This window comes from Vulpes vulpes, chromosome X (genome assembly GCF_048418805.1).
Source record: "Vulpes vulpes isolate BD-2025 chromosome X, VulVul3, whole genome shotgun sequence".
In the NCBI taxonomy this organism is placed as follows: Eukaryota; Metazoa; Chordata; class Mammalia; order Carnivora; family Canidae; genus Vulpes; species Vulpes vulpes.
The window spans coordinates 101,843,401-101,864,848 of NC_132796.1; the positions used below are offsets into that span (position 1 = coordinate 101,843,401).

General features: G+C 39.0%; 1 protein-coding gene across 13 annotated transcripts in view; it reads left to right on the top strand.

The window, feature by feature from the left end:
* The first annotated feature begins 3,205 nt into the window (after positions 1-3,205).
* PHF6 (PHD finger protein 6) overlaps positions 3,206-21,448 on the top strand; it is a 50,315-nt gene continuing 32,072 nt past the window's right edge. For 3 of the 13 annotated variants that reach the window (XM_072744152.1, XM_072744153.1, XM_072744158.1), the window contains exons 1-3: positions 3,279-3,467; positions 7,425-7,608; positions 7,836-7,937. In XM_072744152.1, the coding sequence (XP_072600253.1) occupies positions 7,471-7,608; positions 7,836-7,937 (240 nt within the window). In that variant the 5' untranslated portion in view covers positions 3,279-3,467; positions 7,425-7,470. Of the gene's footprint in view, positions 3,468-7,424; positions 7,609-7,835; positions 7,938-21,448 lie in introns of all 13 variants that reach the window. The other 10 variants (XM_072744154.1, XM_072744155.1, XM_072744159.1 and 7 more) reach the window with 9 other exon arrangements.

The following is a 21,448-nucleotide window of genomic DNA, read 5'->3' on the forward strand; positions in this document are numbered from 1 at the left end:
CAGAGCAGATGCAGTTGCTAAACTTGTTTACAGGGTAAAGTCAAGAGACTGTTTCAATGCCACAAAAAAGAATGGAAGGCAGTTTCTTAATGTGTGGTCCTCAACAGATCTGCATCAGAATCTCTGGGCAGTTGAAGAAGGCTGAACCCACTCCAGCAATCCCGGGGTGGGGGTGGGGGTGTGCCAAAAATTTGCATTTTTAACAAGCTCCCCAGGTAATTCTCCCTTCCAAATTTTGAGAATCGCGGGGCTGGAATCACAATAGAACTGCAGCAGGTCTAAGACTTTGACTTGGGAGAGGTCTGTGTTACAAGGTAAGAAGAAGGGAAACCTTCCACAAACAAACTGAAGAGCAGCCAGAGGGCCAGAGTCAAGAGTTCCCATTAAGAGCCAAAGAAGGTGAAAGTTTAAGAACTTAAGTTTAAGTTTAAACTGCCCAAAGTGTCAAATGTCACAGAGATGTCAAGAATGAAGATGGAGAAAAGTCATGAAGATGGAATCCAGATTTTTCTGGGCCTGGCCCTGTCCTTCAAGATCCAACTCAAAACATTTCTCCCCAAGGATGTATTTCTTGCTCCACTGGACAGAGCCCATCAATCTTGGTGGTATGTAATTCCATTATAGCATTTTATCTATTGTACTGAAATTCTGTTTTTCTTCTTGGGTTTTAGAAATACTGGGTTTTCGTCCTCATTAGACTGAGAATTCCTTGAAGGCAGGAGCCTTCTTATTTCTTTTCAAATCTCCAATGTCTGCCATAATACCTGGCATACAGAGAATATGTGCGAATGCCTGCCGAATGCATGATTGGGAAGGAATTGGAGGCTGAGAGCACAGTCTGGGAATAAAGGTAGAAAAATCTCAAGTGTTTGAAGGTAAATGAGAGCCGGGAATAAGTAGAGAAGCAGTTTGTCTAGAGCGTGGAAGAGATGTGATTAAAACCATAGCCTTAGCTTGGAAAAGCTGGAAGGACAATTCTGTTCAGACAGAATGAAGCAAGAAAGGATGGGTGTACAAGATAAAGCCACTCAGCTCAGATGGCCCAACTCTAAACAAGTCGGGAAGTTAAGGCCTTTGCTGAGAATGAGATACAGGAAAGCCGAATCTAGAACCTGAAGAACCGGAAGAGTGTCGGTGGGAGCCTGATGGATCAATAAGAGATTAAGAGATCCTGTGCCATATTCTCAGGCATTGTTTATATCATGTGTTACCACAATCTGACTCTTTTCTGTAGCCCTTGAAATAACAGGCTTCCTCTATCACTCATGCTAATGGGGAACTGGCTAGCCAATCTGGGGCCTGAAACTCACTTCGGTTGCTGAGCTTTTCCTCTGGAACATTCCCTGCACTTCCTTTCCACTTCTTAAGGCATGTGCTGTGGTTCATCTTCTATTGTGGCTATTCATCTTTTCCTTGTTACACTGTAAATAGTTGAGGGCAAAGACTGTGTCTTACTGTTTGTTGTACCTTCGCCTAGCGCTTTGTAGGCAGTAGGCAGAAGGTGTCTGTATCAGGCACACACGTTTCTATAGCATTTATCACATCATAGGGTATTTGCTTCTTTGTCTCCCCTTTTAGGTCATGAGTTTGAGATTAGGGATTGAGTCGATCTGTGCCTCTCTTGTGTTTGGAACTTAGTTTTGCAGATGTCTTTTGAATTAATATGTTGAAATGAGTGCATAGATGAGAGAATGAATAAAAGGTAGTGAAATGCAGGTATTTGCGGGGACTCGGGGGCGGGGGGATTTAAAAAGACAACATACTGCATAGGCACTAAATTTTGTCACTTTCACAATCATCAGTCTCATCTTGACACCAGCACGTGTCTAAAGCTGGTGAAAATAATGCTGGGGGACCTGTTTTAAAACACAGTTAATGTTTGGAACACACATTTTGGATCTTCTGTAAATTTCTGGCCTCTCCCCTTTCAGTGTAGAGGGCCTGGGTAAAAGGTCTAAGTGTCCTGTGCGGCTAAAGGACTGTTTCATACAAGCTTATTAGATACGTACCTGTTTGTATGGGATACAGTGTTACATTAACATGGTCACTGTTTTATTTAGGATTACAATGTAAGGTTGACATTGCAGGGAAAAATAAAAAGAATGATGAAACAATGTAGTAACAGCTTTGGATCGCAACAATGGAAATCCACCATACACCTCCTCCCTTTTACAGGAAAAATAGCTACATAAAGGGCATTTTTAAATTTGCATTCGTTTGTTAGGGCTTTTTTTTTTTTTTTTTTAACCACTGGCTTTTAGTCTTTGAGCGTAGGAGAAAATAACAAAAGCTGACCCTTACATAGGGCATACTATGTGCCCAAGTGTTATTTTACGTGATTTACATGTATTAACTCATTTCTCCCACCAGCTCTATGAGATGGATACCATTGTGATCTCCATTTTGGACGTGCTGAAACTGAGGGACCGAGAGGTAATGCAACGTGCTCAAGGTCACAGAGCTAGAAGTGAGGGAGCTGGGTTTCAAACCCAAACACTCTGGCTCCTTACATACATCAAAGAGGAAAGCGCTCGGTTAGCTGTCGCGTTTACCTGTGTGAGTTACAAAGAAAATCACTTATCTCTTCTGATTATGATAATGTCCACATTTACAGAGGGCCTGTTATATGCCAGGGACGCTCACACACGCTTAACTTGCATTATCTCATTTCTTCTTCAGAATAAACCCGTGAGATCCTATTTTTAATCCTCATCTTAAAGACAAAAAAAAAAAAAAAAAAAAAGAAAGAAATTTTTTTTTGTTGTTGTTGTTTCAGGTACAGAGATGAAAGTGATTTGCCCGAAGATTGAGATCCAGGCAGACTGACTCCACTAGGAGCTTCTCAGTCTTTCCTGGCAGTAAAACGAGAGAACGGAGGACCTCAAAGGGATGCCACGAGAGTACAATGAAATAATGGATGTGAAAAGGCCTCGGTGAACAAGTGCAAGGGATCAGGCCTAGCCCCTGGAATCACTGTTGAAAACTGGCTGCCCAGGGTCCGTGGCCAGTGGTCTCTAGTCCCAGTCCTGCCCCTTCTCCGCCCGACCCACAGCGGTATCTTGCAATCTCTTTCTCTATCTCTTCGGATCCTGCCCCCAAACACTTGGCTGAGCCGCGGACCGGAGAATAGAAGGTACGCGCGCGAGCAGGAGGCGGAGCTTGCCGCCCCGATCCGTTCAGGGGGTGGCCTCCGCACATGCGCCGTGGCTCTGCGGCTTCAGTTGCCCCGGTCGGGCCGCCAATGGGGGCGCGCGGCGCGCTCGGGACGTATTAACGCTGTGTGGAGTCGTTGCGTGCGAGGGGGGCGACGTAAGGGCGCTCCGCGAGCCCGTCTCTCCTCGAATGAAAGGAAACAACCTCCGGCGACAGAGCCCCGCTCCCAGGCGCTGCCGGAGAACCGACACCGACTTCTTTCTCTTTCCCCTCATTGGCGCTTCACCGCTGCCATTCGCCTCTGGGCCCCGCCGGTGAGTCCCCACGGTAGCTTGGGGCCCCCCATTCTCTGCCCGGCGGGAGAAGACAAGGAGGATGGCGGTGGCCAGGCCGCCGCCCCTGCCCGTTGTTAAGGGGGACTCTTGGTGGTCTCGCTTTATTGTCAAGGACCCCAGAAGCGCCGCTCGTTGAAGGCGCCTGGCAAAGAGGCTGCTGAGAAAAGTGCTTTGGGGGAGCTGGGGGAGAGATTAGGCTCAAGCCTGGACTTCGGGGGAGGGGGCGCAGCATTTAGGGAGGAAAAAATACTGGGAATTTTTTAGTCTTTGCCATCGCTTAGGACATATTTGGGAAGGAGGGAGACTTCCAGTTTGGGAAGCGTAAGAGGAAGAATGGTTAGGATGGCAGGAGGGTGAGCTTTACGGAATGAGGAAAAACTCTGGGGTGGGGGAAATCAGGGGCGAAACTGAGATCCGAAACGAAGACTTTGAGGGCGAACTCCTGGCGAAGGACGATTAAAGAAAGTGGTGGGATATCTTCCTGGATTCGGGAGGATTGGAAAAGGACGATTAGGGGACCCTGACTTGACGACCGGCCGAAAGGACCTGCTGAAGTGTTTTAGAGGAAGATAGTTTTGCGAGTTTATCTAGCGCTTGATTAGAGGGAGGTCTTGGAGTCTAGCGTGTATTGAGGAATAAATAACGGGGAAAGGATCCGGTACGTTACGTGTACCATCCTTTATTATGTGGACGAACCGCACGGCATTCTTTTGAAATTTGTTCGTTTCGATATCCTGCGTGGAAGTTGAAAAATCCTTTATTTTTGAAGGACCTTTTTTTTTTCCCCCCCCCCACCGGCTTACTACGTAATAGCAGGTCTTATTCATACAGTTCAAATTCTTTCTTACCCTTGGGTTTGAAACAACTGGAAAATTCCTTCAGTTTCCTTTTGAATAACCGCAAAAAGCAGTGCGAAGCATGTAATAATATCGTGCAACCAAATTCAGGTGCCCTTCCGGTTCATCTCTTACTCGTTTATTTCTCTTCACTGTAACTTTCCTGACAGAAATACTGCTTCTTTGGGGATCGCGTTTATATATTTTGAACTGTGAATTTCAGCTTGATTGCGTACGGAATGGTTTGATCTTCCGGAACTGCAGTTTTTGTTTTGTTTTGTTTTGTTTTTCTGTGAAAATGGTCTTTCAGATACCAGACATTGAATGAGCTCTCGACTTGGTTCTTGAATGCTCTCCTTGATGTTTCAGGTTATTTCTACCTTGGTGCTTTACAGCATCTTGTAAAATCAGGAACGCCTTGATTGTTTCAGCCTAACTAATCGAGCTTTTATGTTTTGCCAGACATTTAAATTATGTTTTTCACGCTGTTATCTTTGTTTTTTTTTTTTAATTTCTGCTTTATAACATTACCCATACTGTTCTGTTTCTTTTAAGGAAAGGGTTTCATTGTTGGACGAAAGCATCAAAGTTTGATCTCTGCATGCGCTGAAAAGCCCTTTAGACCGAAATTAAAAGGCCATATAGCTGTGTGGATCATTATGAACCCTTTAATATTGGTCCTTGGAATGCCCTTATTCTCCTTAACTGGAGACCACAAATGAGACAGCATTAGATAAAAATCTGTATTTTTATGATAAAGACATTTTTGTTAGGAGTCATTGTTTCCATGATGTTCCCCACTTCATGTTTTACAAGGAGGCTGTAAAAAATTAGCAAGATATGCACAGATGCATTATTTGAATTTTAATGGAAAAATCCATTTAGTCATTGCACATTGGGGAAAGTTTTTAATTGATTTGGTGCACTTTTTTTGTGTTTCTGTTCACTTTGCCAATTTAAACTGATTAGAACACTAGAATATTTTTGAATGCAAAATAAAACATACCTATTTTCTCTCTTAGATTTTTGGGTCTTTGATATCTTGAAAAGGAAATTCTCAAAATTCGGATGAGAAATTTACCTGCTTATGAATTCAAAGAGTCAGAATGCAATATGGATATAATTTGAGGGACACCATTTTCAGAATTAATTTCAAGAATAAAAAGTGTTTTACTACTCTAGGACTTTTTTAAAAATCTTAAACCAGGTTTATAGCCTATGCTAGGATTATACAGAAATTACACATTAAAGATGTCTATACAGATTAGATTCATAATGTGCCATCCTTTGAACTGGTGAAGGATGACCGAGAGAAATGCTGAATACATTACACTGGTTTCAGAGTCCCTGCTATTCATTGCATAGTAGTAAAGAAAGCTAATTTAAAACTCACATAGCAAATTTTGGTGCTATTTGTGAATTTTGGTGTTTTGCATGGTTAATTCTAAAGATTTTGGCAGCTATATTCTTGATAAAGCAACTGAACACATATTTGCCTGTGCAAACACACTTCCCCTTTTGTTTCTTTTGTTTCTCTGTTATGTCCTTTTTTTCTTTAATCCTAAAAGTATTTGCTGCCTGTTTTCAATCAGTTTCATGGTTTATAGCCAGTGCTATGAATACAGTACTGTTGTAAAGTATCCGATGCTGTTTGGAAGACTGAGGTATTTAAAATGGTAGATAGCATTAAGAGTTTGTTAAATACATCAACGCAGAGACTGCCAAGGCCTTTGAAGTTTTGTTTAAAAAACAACAACAAACAACAACAACAACAACTCTAGGTATACATTGATAAAAAGACCTGTTTATATGTGGCTTCACATTAAATTTTGAACAAGTGTCTGCATTTTTATATTATATAGCCCTGAATGGTTTACAGCTACCACCTTGCTGGCATCCAGCTGCTACTGTTCTTGTTGGAGAATAAGTGCTTCTCAGAAAGCTACAATGTAGTGTGAGTCCAGTTTTAACATAGTATCATGCAAGTATTCAAGTGTATAGAGAAAGGGAAAAGAATTTTAGTACATTTTGAGACCAAAATTGGAGATGTTATTGATTGTGATGTGTGTTGTAGCAACTTGAATCGTGCACCACTTAGTTTGGTTGATTTGGGAAAACTACACAAATCACATAACTGATTTTACACTTGTTTAGATTATTCTGAAGAATCCATGTTGAGATTGATGATCTAAATCTGAAACCTTCTCTGTTAGAACTTTTCTTCCCTTTTTTTGTTCAACTCTACTACCTATAACTATAATTTGACTAGACTGAAGAGTCATTCAGAAAAATTTTCTTTCCTTTTATACAATATTGCAGATTTAATGTGGAAGTTACTACATTTAGAATACCACTGTCAGTTTGTGACTTTAATTTAATAAGCAGGCTTCTGGAGTAAGCCTCAAAATCAGATAATACAGGATTTAAAAATAAATAGTAGTTACTAAAGTATGCTTTTTTGAATAGACTGTTATAAGCTTAATTTTTTTCTTTAAAAAGGAATACAATAGCAAAAAATTGTTAAAGATGTATACATGATTTTTTTAAACTTGAAAATAATTCAGATTTTAAAGATAAGTGTTCCTAAGTCACGGTTAAGTGCATCCATTTGTCTTTTGTTGACTTATCAGTATGTGAACTTAAGGAATTGTGCAATTTAGAATTCTGTTCACTCGGAATACTGTGTCCTTAAAAGTTTCTGCTCTGCTCTTAGATACATAATTCTTTGTCTCCTTGAAGTGGCATCTAACTATACATGAAAAATATTTTATATTAATTAATGTCAGCAGATGATTGTTTTAATATCACACATTGTACATTTTTATTTATCCACACAGAAATCGTTTTAATTATTTCACATATCTCCTAATTTGGAAGCAGCTTGGTTTTCCTGAATTATTTCATTAACTTGTCTTTATACATATGTTCATTTTTTTCATTACAGAGGCATTGTAGGTTTTGATATTAATTTGTCTATACTAAATAGCCATTTAAAATGCATATGTTAAAACTTAGGTTAAATATTAAACAACTTACATGACTGTGCAAACGAGTATTAAAGTGAAATTAACCATTTTGTTGCCCTTCTTATTCTCTGTAGCATTTCTTGAGGCTAAAAGTGGCATTCTAAAAGCAATTTAAAAATCATGTCAAGCTCAGTTGAACAGAAAAAAGGGCCTACAAGACAGCGCAAATGTGGCTTTTGTAAGTCAAATAGAGACAAGGAATGTGGACAATTACTAATATCTGAAAACCAGAAGGTGGCAGCACACCATAAGTGCATGGTAAGTAAGGCCGGCAACTGGCAATTGAGACACCTGAAACCATGAGAACCCCAACAATGAATATTCCTGAATACGAAAAACTCAGTTAAATTTTTAAAGAAATAGTTTCTTACTAATGCTATGCCATTTTTACTAGAAATTTTCCTTGTAAAGTTAACATCTTTTTCACTGTTGCACTGCAATTTCTTTAAATGTGAACCTTAATTTTTTCTAAATGTAATTTATAGCTCTTTTCATCTGCTTTGGTATCATCACACTCTGATAACGAAAGTCTTGGTGGATTTTCTATTGAAGATGTCCAAAAGGAAATTAAAAGAGGCACGAAGCTGGTAAGTTGGTATTTCTGCCTCTTGAGAATAAAACTTATTTTAAGCTCACTAAGGAGGAAATTGCTTAGTTTGCAGTGTATTGCATTATTAACATTATGATTTTAAATTGCAATCTTCCCCGCCCCCATCCAGAAATTCCAAGGTTGGGCTTAACTTATTTACCACTCAACAAAAAAGGAGTGAATCAATATTTATATTATTCCATTTTTTTCTTTTCAAAAAGAATAAAAATCTTCTTGGAGGCTCTGTTAACTCAGAAAACAAGCAGTTTGCTTAATTTGAATATATCATGTGTTGAAGTCTTCATTCAACTGAATTTTCATAATTTGGATGTCTTCTCATCTTCTATTATAAAGGAATTGTGGTCATCATAAATGAAGATGACAATACCCTTTCATCAGGAGAATGTTAGCACTTGCTGTATTTTACTATGGTTCAGCCATATAACACAGCGTTTATAACTTTGTAACTTTTGACAGATTTCTAAAGCTATGCTACACTGAATGTTTCTATAGTTGTCTTCTACCAGTAGCCAGATTGGCAGGATACTATATTGCTCTGTTGGAAAAGTAACGTTGTTTCAGTTGGTATTTATGATCCATTATGGTTTACAATGAAACAACTTCTCTTTATTTGGTTATTATTTTTCTCCTTTGAGCCCTTTATTAAAATTACATCTGCAAATGTGCCTTCAGTAGCTTCACTATCAGGTGCTCCATTATTTTAAAGATGGGTTTGGCAGAATGTGCATCTATGTTCTTGGGCACTGAATAATCTCATATCTCATGAAGAATCTGATGAGCAGAGGTAGGAACTGTCATTTTGATGATCAGAAATAATCTATTTTTTAAAAGTTGTCAGTCTTGGGCAGCCCCGGTGGCTTAGCGGTTTAGCACCACCTTCAGCCCAGGTCGTGATCCTGGAGACCCAGAATCAAGTCCCATGTTGGGCTCCCTGCATGGAGCCTGCTTCTCCCTCTGCTGTATCTCTGCCTCTCTCTCTCTCTCTGTGTCTCTCATGAGTGAATAAATAAAATCTTAAAAAAAAAAGTTGTCAGTCTTGTAGTATTAGAAAAAAAAGCAACATGAAGAAGTTCAAGGATTTGAGACTTGCTTTAGGATAAATAGTGTAAAACCCTTACATCAGTATTGACACGAATGGGAACCCAGAGGCCAGTCGGTTTTTGTGGTGGCAAGACCCTAACTGAAAGTCTCTTTTCTCCCGCTCCCCAAAGTGGTAATAGTAATAGAATGCTTCAGGTTTTTTTTTTAAGATTTTATTTATTTATTCATGAGAGACACAGAGAGAGGCAGAGATATAGGCAGAGGGAGAGAAGCAGGCTCCCTGTGGGGAGCCCAACGTGGGACTCGATCCCAGGACTCCAGGATCACGACCTGAGCCAAAGGAAAATGCTCAACCACTGAGCCACCCAGGCACTGTGCTTCAGCTTTTTTAAATGTGATTTTTATTTGATGGTTTCAGATTTCTTCATGTTTTTATGGTTTGCTGATTTTTGAGAACCAGAGCAGTACGTTTTTATTTCCTAATCCTTAAAAACAAATTCAGATGTAAAGAAAGAATACTATTTACCTGAAAGTGGTTGTACTATAAACCTTATTGCCCCATTATTTATTCCTTGGCATCATGAATAGGCCTGGGAAAAGCTTCTGCATCTTGACTTGTTAGCATTTTTGTCACTTGGAATGGCTGCTCTAGTCACAACAGGAGCAGTTTTGATCCCTAATGTTACTTATTATTAACAAATGCAGTGCCTAGTTTTACATGCAGCAGCAGTACACATCTGGCAGCATTGCTAAATCCAGTGGTGATTTCATTTACTTGGACTTGTTTGTGGAGAGAGCATCAGAACTTTGTACAAGTTTCACTAATATAAATGGTTTTGATTAATTTTTAATGGTATAGTATAGTGAGTTGATTTTTTCCGAAGTGTAGTGAGTTAAAGAATTGAATTTATCCTTTGATCTGGGGAGTGGAAGGACATTGGAGGGTAAGACCACAAGCTATAGTAACAGACTTGGATTTGAGTCCTAGCTCTGTCACTGACTAGCTGAGTGACCCTGGACAAGTTATCTACGTCTCTGTACCACATTTTCCTCACCTGCCAAAAGGAGATACTGACAGTTCTTGTCTCATAGGGATATTGTGAGATTTAAAAGACTATACAAGACTTAGCATGGTACCTGGCACGTGGTTAGGACTTGGTAAGTGGTAGCCACCCGTGTAGTTATTGTTTATAAATAATAATATCCTGCTAATGTCATTGTAGACTAATGAAAAGCATGCTGCACTGGGAAAGTCATGAGGCTTGTATTTTTAATAACTCTGCCACTGACACATTATGTAACTTTAGACAGGTTGTTAACTTATTTATCTTTTCCCCAGTGGTAAACAGATAATGCTGTATCACTGCTTACTGAACAGCGATGTTCCATGACTAAAATCAAAGATAGAAAGAGTTACCTTAGGAAAGGTGTTTACAAAGATGTTTTAAAGCTGTGGGCATCTAGTATAAGGAATAGGGCAAAAGGAAAGAACTTTTAAGCCTAGGTACATAGTTTTGTTCCTTTTCCTTCTCCCAAATATCAGAATTTAAATAAGTTACATAGGGGATAGGACTAGAGTAACATTCGTATGTTTAACTTTGATTTCTGGGTGAAAAGTAAGTCATGAATACCCATTGAAAGTAAACAGCAGTGCTGGTCCCCGGGTGCTTTCAAGTCCAGTTTCGGCCTATACCTGGTGTTGGCTTAAGATAGGTGCTCTCTTGCCCCAAGAAAAAGTAAAGAGAGAAGAGGCTGGGGCTTGCGGTGAAAGTGTTTAGGTGACCAGATGGGTCAGAGTCTTGAGAGAGGGGGCAGTCACAACAGGAGGTACGGGTATGTGGTTTCTGTGTTCTTGCTGCCACAGGGAGTTTTCTGAGTGTTTTTTTTATGTCAGTCACAAAGATCAGGGGAGGAAAGCCAGCCTGTACAGACAGATCCATCTCTTTTGCGTTACCTTTGGGCACCAGGATGGACCAGGAAGAATTTGCCAGAGTACTGGGGATTTTATCATTTGAGTCTCTATTTTTGCAGTTAAGACCGATACATGTTTTTCCAGAATGGTTTCCAGTTTCTATTGCAGCCATAAGGAGACATCACATCTGTACCATCTACTCTTAATTCTTCAGCCATCTAGCCAAGAAATGCAAGTTTCCAAGTAAAATTATGAATCATCGACACCGTTTTCATTTTCTTTAAGGAGATACTTGAGAGGAGTACATTTGAAGAACATACTCTTTCTGGATGAAACTAGGTGGTGAAATCACCACCTAGAGTACCTACATCTGATAGTTACTGTTGAAATTGGTAACTGTATCAGATGTATCAGTCTGAGAACAGGAGTTCAGAAGGCCATTTAGTCCTCAACCCCTATATATGCAAGATTGCTTCCAAGCCACCCAACATAAGATTTTCATCTCCACTATTCTTAAATATATCAAGAGGCTGTGATTCTATCAAAGCAACTTGAATCATGACCATAATTCTGACATTATTCAGAATTGAAAAATTCATCCTTCTTTATAATTTAATTATCTCACTTAATTTAAGCCATTTATTCTAGGTCTATCTCCTTCCATTAAAGGAAGTATTTGGGTTTTTTATTTACTAAAAATGGAAAATCTTTCATATACTTGATGACTATCCTCAGGTCACTCCTAAACTTTCCCCTTTTTGAACTAAATTTTGCTCACATGGCTGAAGAAATCCTCTGAACATTTTTTCCTGTTTTTTTTTTTTTCCCCAACAGTAGAAATAGCTAACATTTATTGAACACTTAATATGTGGACAAATTACTTTAAATACATGATTCCTTTTAATCCTGACAATCATAATGTAAGATGGGAGGTATTAATTCTCCCTTTATGGATGAGGAAGCTGAGGCCCAGAGAAGTAACCTAAGGTCCTATTACTAGTAAGTGGCAGAGCTGCCATTTGACTTGAGGGCAGTGAACTCCACAGCTAGAACTCGTAATCACCCCAGGTTTTAATACAGTGCCTTTTAAGCCACCCAATCCAAAATCAGGTTTTATAAAACATAATTATTTGAGCTTAGTAGTCTTTTTTTAAGATTTTATTTATTCATGAGAGATACAGAGAGAGAGAGAGAGAGAGAGAGAGAGAGGCAGAGACACAGGCAGAAGGAAAAGCAGGCTCCATGCAGGGAGCCCGACATGGGACTTGATCCCCGGTCTCCAGGATCTCGCCCTGGACTGAAGGCGGCGCTAAAACCGCTGAGCCACCAGGGCTGCCCCTGAGCTTAGTAGTTTTTAAAACAAATATGAAAATACTACTGGATTTAGGACATAGACTCCTTTTAATATATATTAATAGCATTGTTAGTTTTTAGGACCAAGATATATGTCCTAGGTAGGAATATTCTGATTCTCTATTATTCTCAGGTACTTTTTGTGGCCTCTAAAAATGGAAAGACCAATTTTACATAGTACCAGTGGAGTGCTTGGCACCCTAGAGAAATGGGGTATCTGATTTTGAGAGTTGACATTCTAGATATTGGACATGCCATGAATCTGCACATATGATGATTTATAGATAACACCTTTTTATTCTGTGTGGGAGAAGCCTTGCCTGTTTCGGTAAGTAAGACTGCTTCCTAGAGATGGTAAGGGAGTAAAGAATGAGTCCAGGAAATAGATTAAGTACCAGAATGGGTCAATGAGACTGGTAGTAATGGATTCGAGTTGAGTAGGGTGGGATAATGGCAGGGTCTTTAAACCTTACACACCTAGGATAGGAGGGGATGAGGATAGTTGAAGCAGGAGTTTTCAGGAGAAAAGGGATATGCAGTAATCACTGGAGAATGAAATATAATCATGGCAGTATATTTGTCTGCTGTACATAGATGTCCTGCAAGGACATCTTAAAACTCAACCTGTCTAAACCATTATTCATCATCTTCCCTGCCCTGAACCCTGATTCTCTTTCTGAATCCTTTACCTTCAACTCTTCCTTCTTCCACATGTCACATTGGTTCTAATTCTGGGGTGTCTCTGCTGTCTTTTCTTTTGTAATACTACCCTATACCCAGTGTTCCTCTCCCCATCCTTCCAATATACTGCTGGTAATTACTTGATCTCTTCTTCCCTGACTCCAAACCTTCACTGATGCCTTAGTGTATACAAAATCATACCCAGAGGCCTCAGCCTGCCATTCAGAAGTCATAACCCACCTCTTCCATTCTCGATCTCATCCTCTCTCCTCTTGGTTTCCCAAACATCCTCTGTTTGTCCCCACTGCTGTGCACGTACTGACATTACTCATCCTAGATGCATCCTAGCTGCCTATCAGTTCTGTTTTTGAATTCTGCTCAAACTTCACCTCTTTCATAGATTTTCACATGATATGCATTGTATTTGGTAGATATAAGCAAGCCTTCCTTCCCCACTATCTTCTGGTATCTGGACGGGTAGACACTCTTCTCTTGGTCTAGCATAGGATTAAATGGGGATAATGCATGGAAGACACTTAGCACAGTACTTGATGTCTCATTTGTGCTCAGTAGTGTTCTAATAAATAGGTGGGTGCTCATTAATTATTGGATTTGAAGGAGAGAAGAGCTTCAGTTGGATAATAGTGTGAAACCTTAATACCGGGAGAGGTGTAAATTGGCCAGAGAAGTAATGGTATAGCAAAGAATTCCTCTTTTTTTGGTTAATCAGTGCTTTAGTGGGGTTTGCAGCTCCAGTGGTTTGAAAAGGAAGGAGAGAAATCTAGTGGAAAAAATCTGGTTGGTTATTTGTTCAGGATGGGGAGAGCTATGTATGCCTTACCCATGAAGGTTTGCTTGTTTCTTCAACATTCCCTGGCTCAGTATGGTGTTACTTTGGTTGTTTCTTTAGGCATGGGATTTGTTAAGGCCCTCTCCTAGAATCTAGAATTCATCTCTCTGTCCATTTATCAGTTACTTAATTTAGTGCCTACTTTGAACCAAGTACAATGTGAGACACTTTGATGGGTGCTTCTAGGAATACATACAGTTTAGCCTTGGGAGTGTGTAGAGAATGCCACAGGAGAGCTGGGATAGAGGACCATCATTAATTCTGTTTTAGAAGTCAGAAGGCTTCATAGCAAGTGACGTTTGAAATATGTTCCAGTCGGAAAGTGATGCTGTAGAAGTCAAAGGGGGAAGAGTTTCAAGAGGAGGAAGTGGGCAAAAGTATTAGGTAAGTATTAAATGCCAGTGCTATTTAAAGTAGAGCGAATGGCTCATTTAGCGTTCAGTAAGGGCAAAACGGAGTGCCCACAGTGCATAAGATGCTACAACTGCTTACTGCATACAGAGAAGCAGAAGCTGCCAGGTGGTCCATGGTGCTACTAAATCCTTAGAGCAGTGGTCCTTAGCCAGCTGAAATAAGAAGTGGGGGTGGGCGGGGGATTCCAGGCATGTATCTTTTGAAAAGGGTTCTCAAGTGATTTTTTTAAAAGATTTTATTTATTTATTTGAGACAGTGCAAGAGAGAGAGCATGAGCCAAGGAAGGGGGGGGGGGGAGAAGCAGTCTCCCTGCTGAGCAGGGAGCCTGACATGGGGCTCTCTCCCAGGACCCCAGGATCATGGCCTGATCATGACCTGAGCCAAAGACAGATGCTTAGCCGACTGAGCCACCCAGGTGGCCCCCCAAATGGTTTTTGGTAGATGCTTTTTGTTATGGACCATCACCTTAGGAAGAGGGGTCAGCAAACTTTGCATACAGGACCAGATAATAAATATTTAAGGATTTGCGAGCCGTATTGTTTCAGTGGCAATCACAGACAATACACAAAGAAATAAGCATGTCTGTGTTCCAATAAAACTTAATTTACAGAAATGGCTGGTGGGCTGGATTGGGCTTGCAGGAGCCCTGCCTTAGGGTATTTTTGTGGAAAAACAGGTAAATTCAAACAGGCCTGTTCATTGTCATCTGTGTAACTAAGTGTACATCCATCACGAATGTATTAATCTAAACATGTATTTTTTTAATAAAGCTCAGATTATGGCATGCAGATTAATTTTAATATGTGCAGATATTTTACCTGTCATTTATATTAAAATGAATTTTGCTTTACTTTGGAGGTAATTAAAGAGAATGAATGTAAGGTGAAAGAGAAACTTCAAGTCCAATGATGGAGAAAATCAGGTCTTTGACTATTACTGAATAAAATTTTTTCCTTTGCCTTCATTTAATACTTCTTTGTAATTGGAAATACTGTAAATTTATGTCATTATGTAACTAATTCCCATTTATTTGTGCCAGTGGAGGAGAACCCAAACCAGTAATGTAAAATAATCTGTGTCTGGTTTAGGGGGATGTTTTGTTGTGTATATGAAGTTCTTCACTGATTAAGTATATAACACGCAGCACGGCAGTTTAAAGTACCCTCTGTCTGAAAGACCTACACTTGAGAACAGCCTGAACCTATAGATCTGAGCTCAGAAAAACTCTGTCTGAATGTTTCAGGTTAAAACAAACAAAAAAACCTTCAAAAGCTACAATAATATAGAGAATTTAAACTATCAGTGATGACTCATAAGTATGAGTATGGAGAATGTGATATTCAGAGCAAGGCCAGGGGACTAGGTTAAGTAAGAACTTAATATGCTTGCTTAGTTCATGGCCTTCCGTTTTAAAAAGATTTCTGGACTGATTTGTTCAGTAACTGCTTACATTTAGTCTGTTACTCTAGGAAAAAAAGTACTTTTCAGTGGCCCTGTTTTTTAGAAGCACTTGGAATTTAAGTTCCTAACCTATCAAGTGTGTCCTTTTCTGATGACTTTGGTCATCAGAATAATATATTAAGTTATTTATTTTAATGAGACCCTCTTCAAAATGCTGAACTTTTTTATTTTATTTTTTTAAGATTATTTATTTATTTATTCATCAGGGATACACAGAGAGAGAGAGAGAGAGAGAGAGAGAGAGAGAGAGGCAGAGACACAGGCAGAGGGAGGAGCAGGCTCCATGCAGGGAGCCTGATGTGGGACTTGATCCCGGGTCTCCAGGATGCACCCTGGACTGAAGGCAGTACTAAACCGCTGAGCCACCTGGGCTGCCCTGAACTTTTTTTTATTTTAAATTGTAGCTATAGCATAAACCAGAAACAGTCATGAGTTCATGTTCCACTCTGCCATGCAGTGGTATTCTTGTTAGGACTTTTTTTTAAAAAGGTTTATTTATTTATTTTTAGAGAGAGAGAGAGAGAGAGTGAGCAAGAGCGGGGGGAGGGGCAGAGGGAGAGAGACCAGCCTCAAGCAGATTTTGTGTTGAGCTGGGAGCCTGATGCCAGGCTTGATCCCAGGCCCCTGAGATCATGACCTGAGCCGAAATCAAGAGTTGGTCGCTCAACCAACTGAGCCACCTAGGTGCCTTTCTTTTAGGCATTTTTAACAGGTAAATCAGACAGCTGTCACTTAAGCAGATAATTCAGAGGCCACTCTTTGCTTTCTAACGATTTTGGATATGTGAAGTATTCCTATAAATAAAGCAGTTGTTGAGGAGCATTTTTGGGCAGCTCTGAAAACTTACCCCAACTGCCTCATCCCGAGTTCTGGTTTTTCCTGGAGGTGATGTTATCTGGTATTAAAAACAATAGACAGCAGTGTAAGGTGAACTGCCCTTAACTTTATCCTGTCTCCAGTGCAGATAGCCTAGGTACCCTGTTTCCAACTCAGGTGCTTTGGGCCTGTTTCCTTCACCTACAGACCAAGAATATGGTCTCATTTTGGAACCTCTTTTGCATTCTCATGCATTTATAGCCCTTTTCTTGGAGCAGATGTCTTGAGAGTAGTAACTACTTGGCTGTGAGGATTTATATCTATACAGTGGTGGTCAGTCAGTCACTGAGGCACACTCAATATGCAGCAGTTGGCTGGGCAAGGCTGTCTTAGCAAGCCCTTTGCCCCATGGATCCCTGTGGCTCTATCTAGCCATTGGATTCCAGCTTTCCCTTCCCCCCAAAGCCATCCCTTTCTGCCCATTTTAGAAGTTGGCGATCTCATTTTAGTTTTACTTTGTGTCTCATGGTCTTGGTTAAACTGTCCCTGAGCTTTGCCCACAACTACTGAGAAATCAGTATTTCTCCTTTTATTCCTTAGGACTTCTTCCTTTTACAAACTGAATTTCAGCCCCGGCCTGGCTCAGTTGCCTGAGGAGCGGGTACATCCCTGCCTCTGGCTCCCGCGGGACTTTAGCTAAGTCATAGTCCTTTCGGTTCCCTTTGTTAGCTCTCATGTGTGACTTGGTTCCTCTTTAGTTAGTGGGTCAGCTCCTTGAGACTTGGTTCTTTGGGTACAGCTTAACGTTAATATGGGATAGCTTCACAGATTTTAGAATGGTGGTTACCACAAGCAGGGAAGGTAGGGAGATGTTGCTTAAAGGGTACAAAGTTGTAATTGTGTAGTGAAGTTTTGAGGCCTGATGTTTGGCCCGATGACTATAGTTAATAACACTATCTTGTATACTGGAAATTTGTTGAGAATAGATTTCTGGGGCTTTTACCACACACACAAAACTGGTAACTGAATGAAGAGTTGGCTGTGCTCAGTAGCTCAACTGTAGTAATCATTTTGCTATTATTAAAATACCTTGCCATACATCCTAAATATATATAACTTTTAGTAAAAAAAAATTAAGGATACTATCACTTCTAGCCATACTATAAAGATGAGGTGCAAACATCTGTAATAGGGTGGGTCTTTTTTCCAGTCTCCCCATTTCAGAAAAGGTGATTGAGTTTTGAGGCTTACTAGGTCTACTGGGTAGCAACCTGAAGAGGGGAGAAAAAGTAAAAGAAAAATCATTATCAACAAATTTTCACCTCTACTTAAAGATCTTGAAGTCAGAGTATGAACAGATTAGCTGACAATTGACATTTATACTTCTATCAGGGGCAGGAAATTAGCCCTCAGTAGAATATTTGATGTGTGGGACAGACCGTTTTGCAGGGGGAAAAGGTCCACAGTTAGTTCACCATGTTCCTGTCAGGTTAACTTTCATTTTCCCCACGTTCAAGAGTCATGGGTAGTGCAAACTTGATGTTAAATGGCAGCTGACAGTCTTGTTAAGAGCCCAGTAAGGCCCATAACAAATTTGAGGTCAAATGTTTTATGTAAAGAGAAATACGGGATAACATTACCTGGGACCAACCAATTGCTGCCTTGCTGTGTTGGGGATCCCATTTTCCTATCACTCCACTTTTTTTTTTTAAGAAAGGTAATCTTTGTTTTATTTTCCATAATTAAAAAAATTTTAAAAATATTTATTCATTCATGATAGACATAGAGAGAGAGAGAGGCAGAGACACAGGCAGAGGGAGAAGCAGGCTCCATGCAGGGAGCCTGACGTGGGACTCGATCCCGGGACTCCAGGATTGTGCCCTGGGCTAAAGGCAGGTGCTAAACCGCTGAGCTACCCAGGGATCCTCCTAAAAAAATTTTTTAACGTTAACCAGCCACCTATCTGGTTTCCCAACTTCTTTAATTGTTCTTTTTCTCTATTGATTCTCAACTTGGTATCTCACAGGGCTAAATCTTTTCCTCCCAAATATTCTTGCCTCTGTTCATTCTGTGCCCCTTCCACTGGATTGTGTTCTCACTTTTACCTTTCCAAATTCTAGATCAGACTGTTTAAATTTGTAGATACGCTTGAAGATTATTATGTTAAGTCTGCAGATAATAGAAACACAAATCAGAAAAAATATACTGGAAGATATTGAAATCTTCAATAACAGTAAGCTTAAAGTCAACACATTTATCGAACACTACTTTGTAAAGCACAGTGTCAGTCTTCCAAAAAAGTCAGTCTAGAAACAATTGATGGATAAGATCTATACATTTATAAATATAATTAGCTGTACAAGGAAGTAAAATGGTAAGAGCCAAAATGAATACTGTGTCTTAAGTACCATAGGAGTTCAGGGAAAAAATAGTCATTTAGGGGTTGGGGGCATATAGTGTAGTAGACTTCAAGATAACAGTTCTGTTTCCATTTTGTGTTCATAGGTACATAAGCATGTGTAAATTTTATATTTAGTTTTAGTATAATCTTTGCTATTTTGTTAGCATCTTGTCAGAATTTCATATACAAGTGGGTATTTCGGCTTTTATATGAATGCTGCTTAAAATAGATCCAGTAAATTCTAATTGAGAAAAATTCCTACTGCTAACCTTGAAAAGAATTTTCTACTCTTTGAAATAATTTTTATTGGTCTATCTTCTTCCTTTCATCCTTGAGAGGAACTGACAAAAGTGAGAATGAGCCTTTTCTCACTTAAAAATTTTACCTGTCCTAAAGTGCTGTAGTTAACTCATAATATTTTGGGCAGATTTAAACTGAGAACCAGCAAAAACAAATTTTGGTATGTTTTGGACATTTGATTTCCTTCTTATTCTCAACTGATAAGATGGTAAGTATTAAAAGCATTTGCTAGCGTGTTCCCCCCAAATAATTTTTTGTATGTGAAAGTACTTTTGCCCATTGTAGAAAAATCAGAAAACACAGGAAATTGTAAAGAAAATAACCCCTCAGCATTTTGCTATATCTACTCTCCCCCTTTTCTTATTTATTAATTTATTTTAAATTATTTATTTATTTATTCGTGAGAGATAGAGAGAGACAGAGACATAGGCAGAGGGAGAAGCAGGCTCCTCCCAGGGAGCCCGATGCAGGACTCTATCCCCAGACCCCAGGATCACACCCTGAGCTGAAGGCAGACGCTCAACTGCTGAGCCACCCACGTGTCCCTCCCCCCCAGTTTTCAAAGAATTTATGTTATAATCATAATTGTGATCATAATTAAGATAATAGTTTTGTATCCTGCTTTATTATTTATTTAGTATTTTACATAAACATTTTCCCATACCGTTAAGTTTTCTTTGGAGAGTGGCTGTAGAATATTCCTACATATGGGTGTGCTAGAATCCAAAGATTATTCAGTTGTTTTCCATGAGTGATTTTGCATTTTAGATTATTGTAAATAATTTTGTAATGAAGATATGTATATAAATCATTTGAATCTCTTTTTTAGACTAGATTAACAGAAGTAAAGTTAGTGGCTCAGGAAATAACTTTTTAAAAGTTCTTTGATAAATAAGGCAAGCTGCTATTCAGAGTATAGTGATTTCCAGCAGGATATGAGAGTGCCCATTTCACTGTATTTTTGCCAGTGTTGAGCCAAGTATAGTATTTTTAACTACCTCCTCTCTCATTTTTGCTTGCTAATTGAATTCAATTTTTTTTCAAAATGTACCCGTGCAAACCCATTTTTGATGAAATTTCAAGATGAACTACTTGCAGTAGAGTTCTTGATGAAGTGATGTTCAACTTGTTAAATAAAAAAACAGGTTGTAAAATAGTTTGTACAGAATTACGTAGAAAAACACTTTCACATAAACATTGTAACATACTGTAAGGGCATCTCTGCTTGCTAAGCATGAGAGTTTTTTTTTTTTTTAATTTTCTTTTTGCCAACATTTCTATAATAGATATAATAAGATATAATTTGCTAAAATAATAAAGCTTCATAATTAAGTAACCTTAGAAATGCTACACCTTCTCAAGAATTTATAAGCCCACCCAAAAGTATTTAACAGCTTTTCCTGCTTGGTAATTTGTTACAGTAATTCTTTTTACAGTTATACTTTGAAGTTCCTGTATTTAAGGAAATGGAGTATTTCTCTAGTACTAATCATGTCCACTGGCCCTCATGTTTTCTGGGAGGTATCTGTATTGAGAATGTTTCTGACTTAGGGGTATTTCTTACATGATAGTTTGAACGAGAGGTTGAGTGAATTGCTTAGAGAAGTGTAAGGAATTTATTGGAATTTATATCAGGTTCTCAGTATACCAAAATTTTTTAGGAGCCAAGTAATCCAGAAGTTATGATGTTAAGTATTCTTTATGTTAAATTAATAGAGGAATGAGAACAGTTCCGAACAAGGTATCTAGCAACCAAGAAACAAAGTTTTTAAGATTTACCTTATAGAGAATTTATTTTGGCATGGCATTTATAGCTTAGGAGATAGCCCTGTTAAAAGTCCACTCAGTACCTGAAAGTCCATTCTAGTACCATATACTATGATATGTTAATCAAAACCACTAACAGTCATTGTTATGTACTTTTTTTTTTAAAGAACTGTTTCCTAAATTGAGAGCATGAGCTAGTTAAACAATAGGAATTATCTAATAAAGTCAGAAGGTAAATACATTAAAATATGTTTAAAGAGTCCGTTCTTTTATCTCTGTGCCTGAATTCATAATGCATAAGAGGTAAGTAACAGATTAAATTTAAAATAGATGAGCCTATTTTCATAATCAACTTGACATCACAAAATATTTTTAGAGCTTGAGAGATTTAAAAGTCTCCTTAACTTTTTATCCTTCTTTCCTCACTTGAAAATGATTTTACCAAGTCCCCCAATAGTACGTGAGGTTTTTTTTCCCAAAGATTCTCATTAA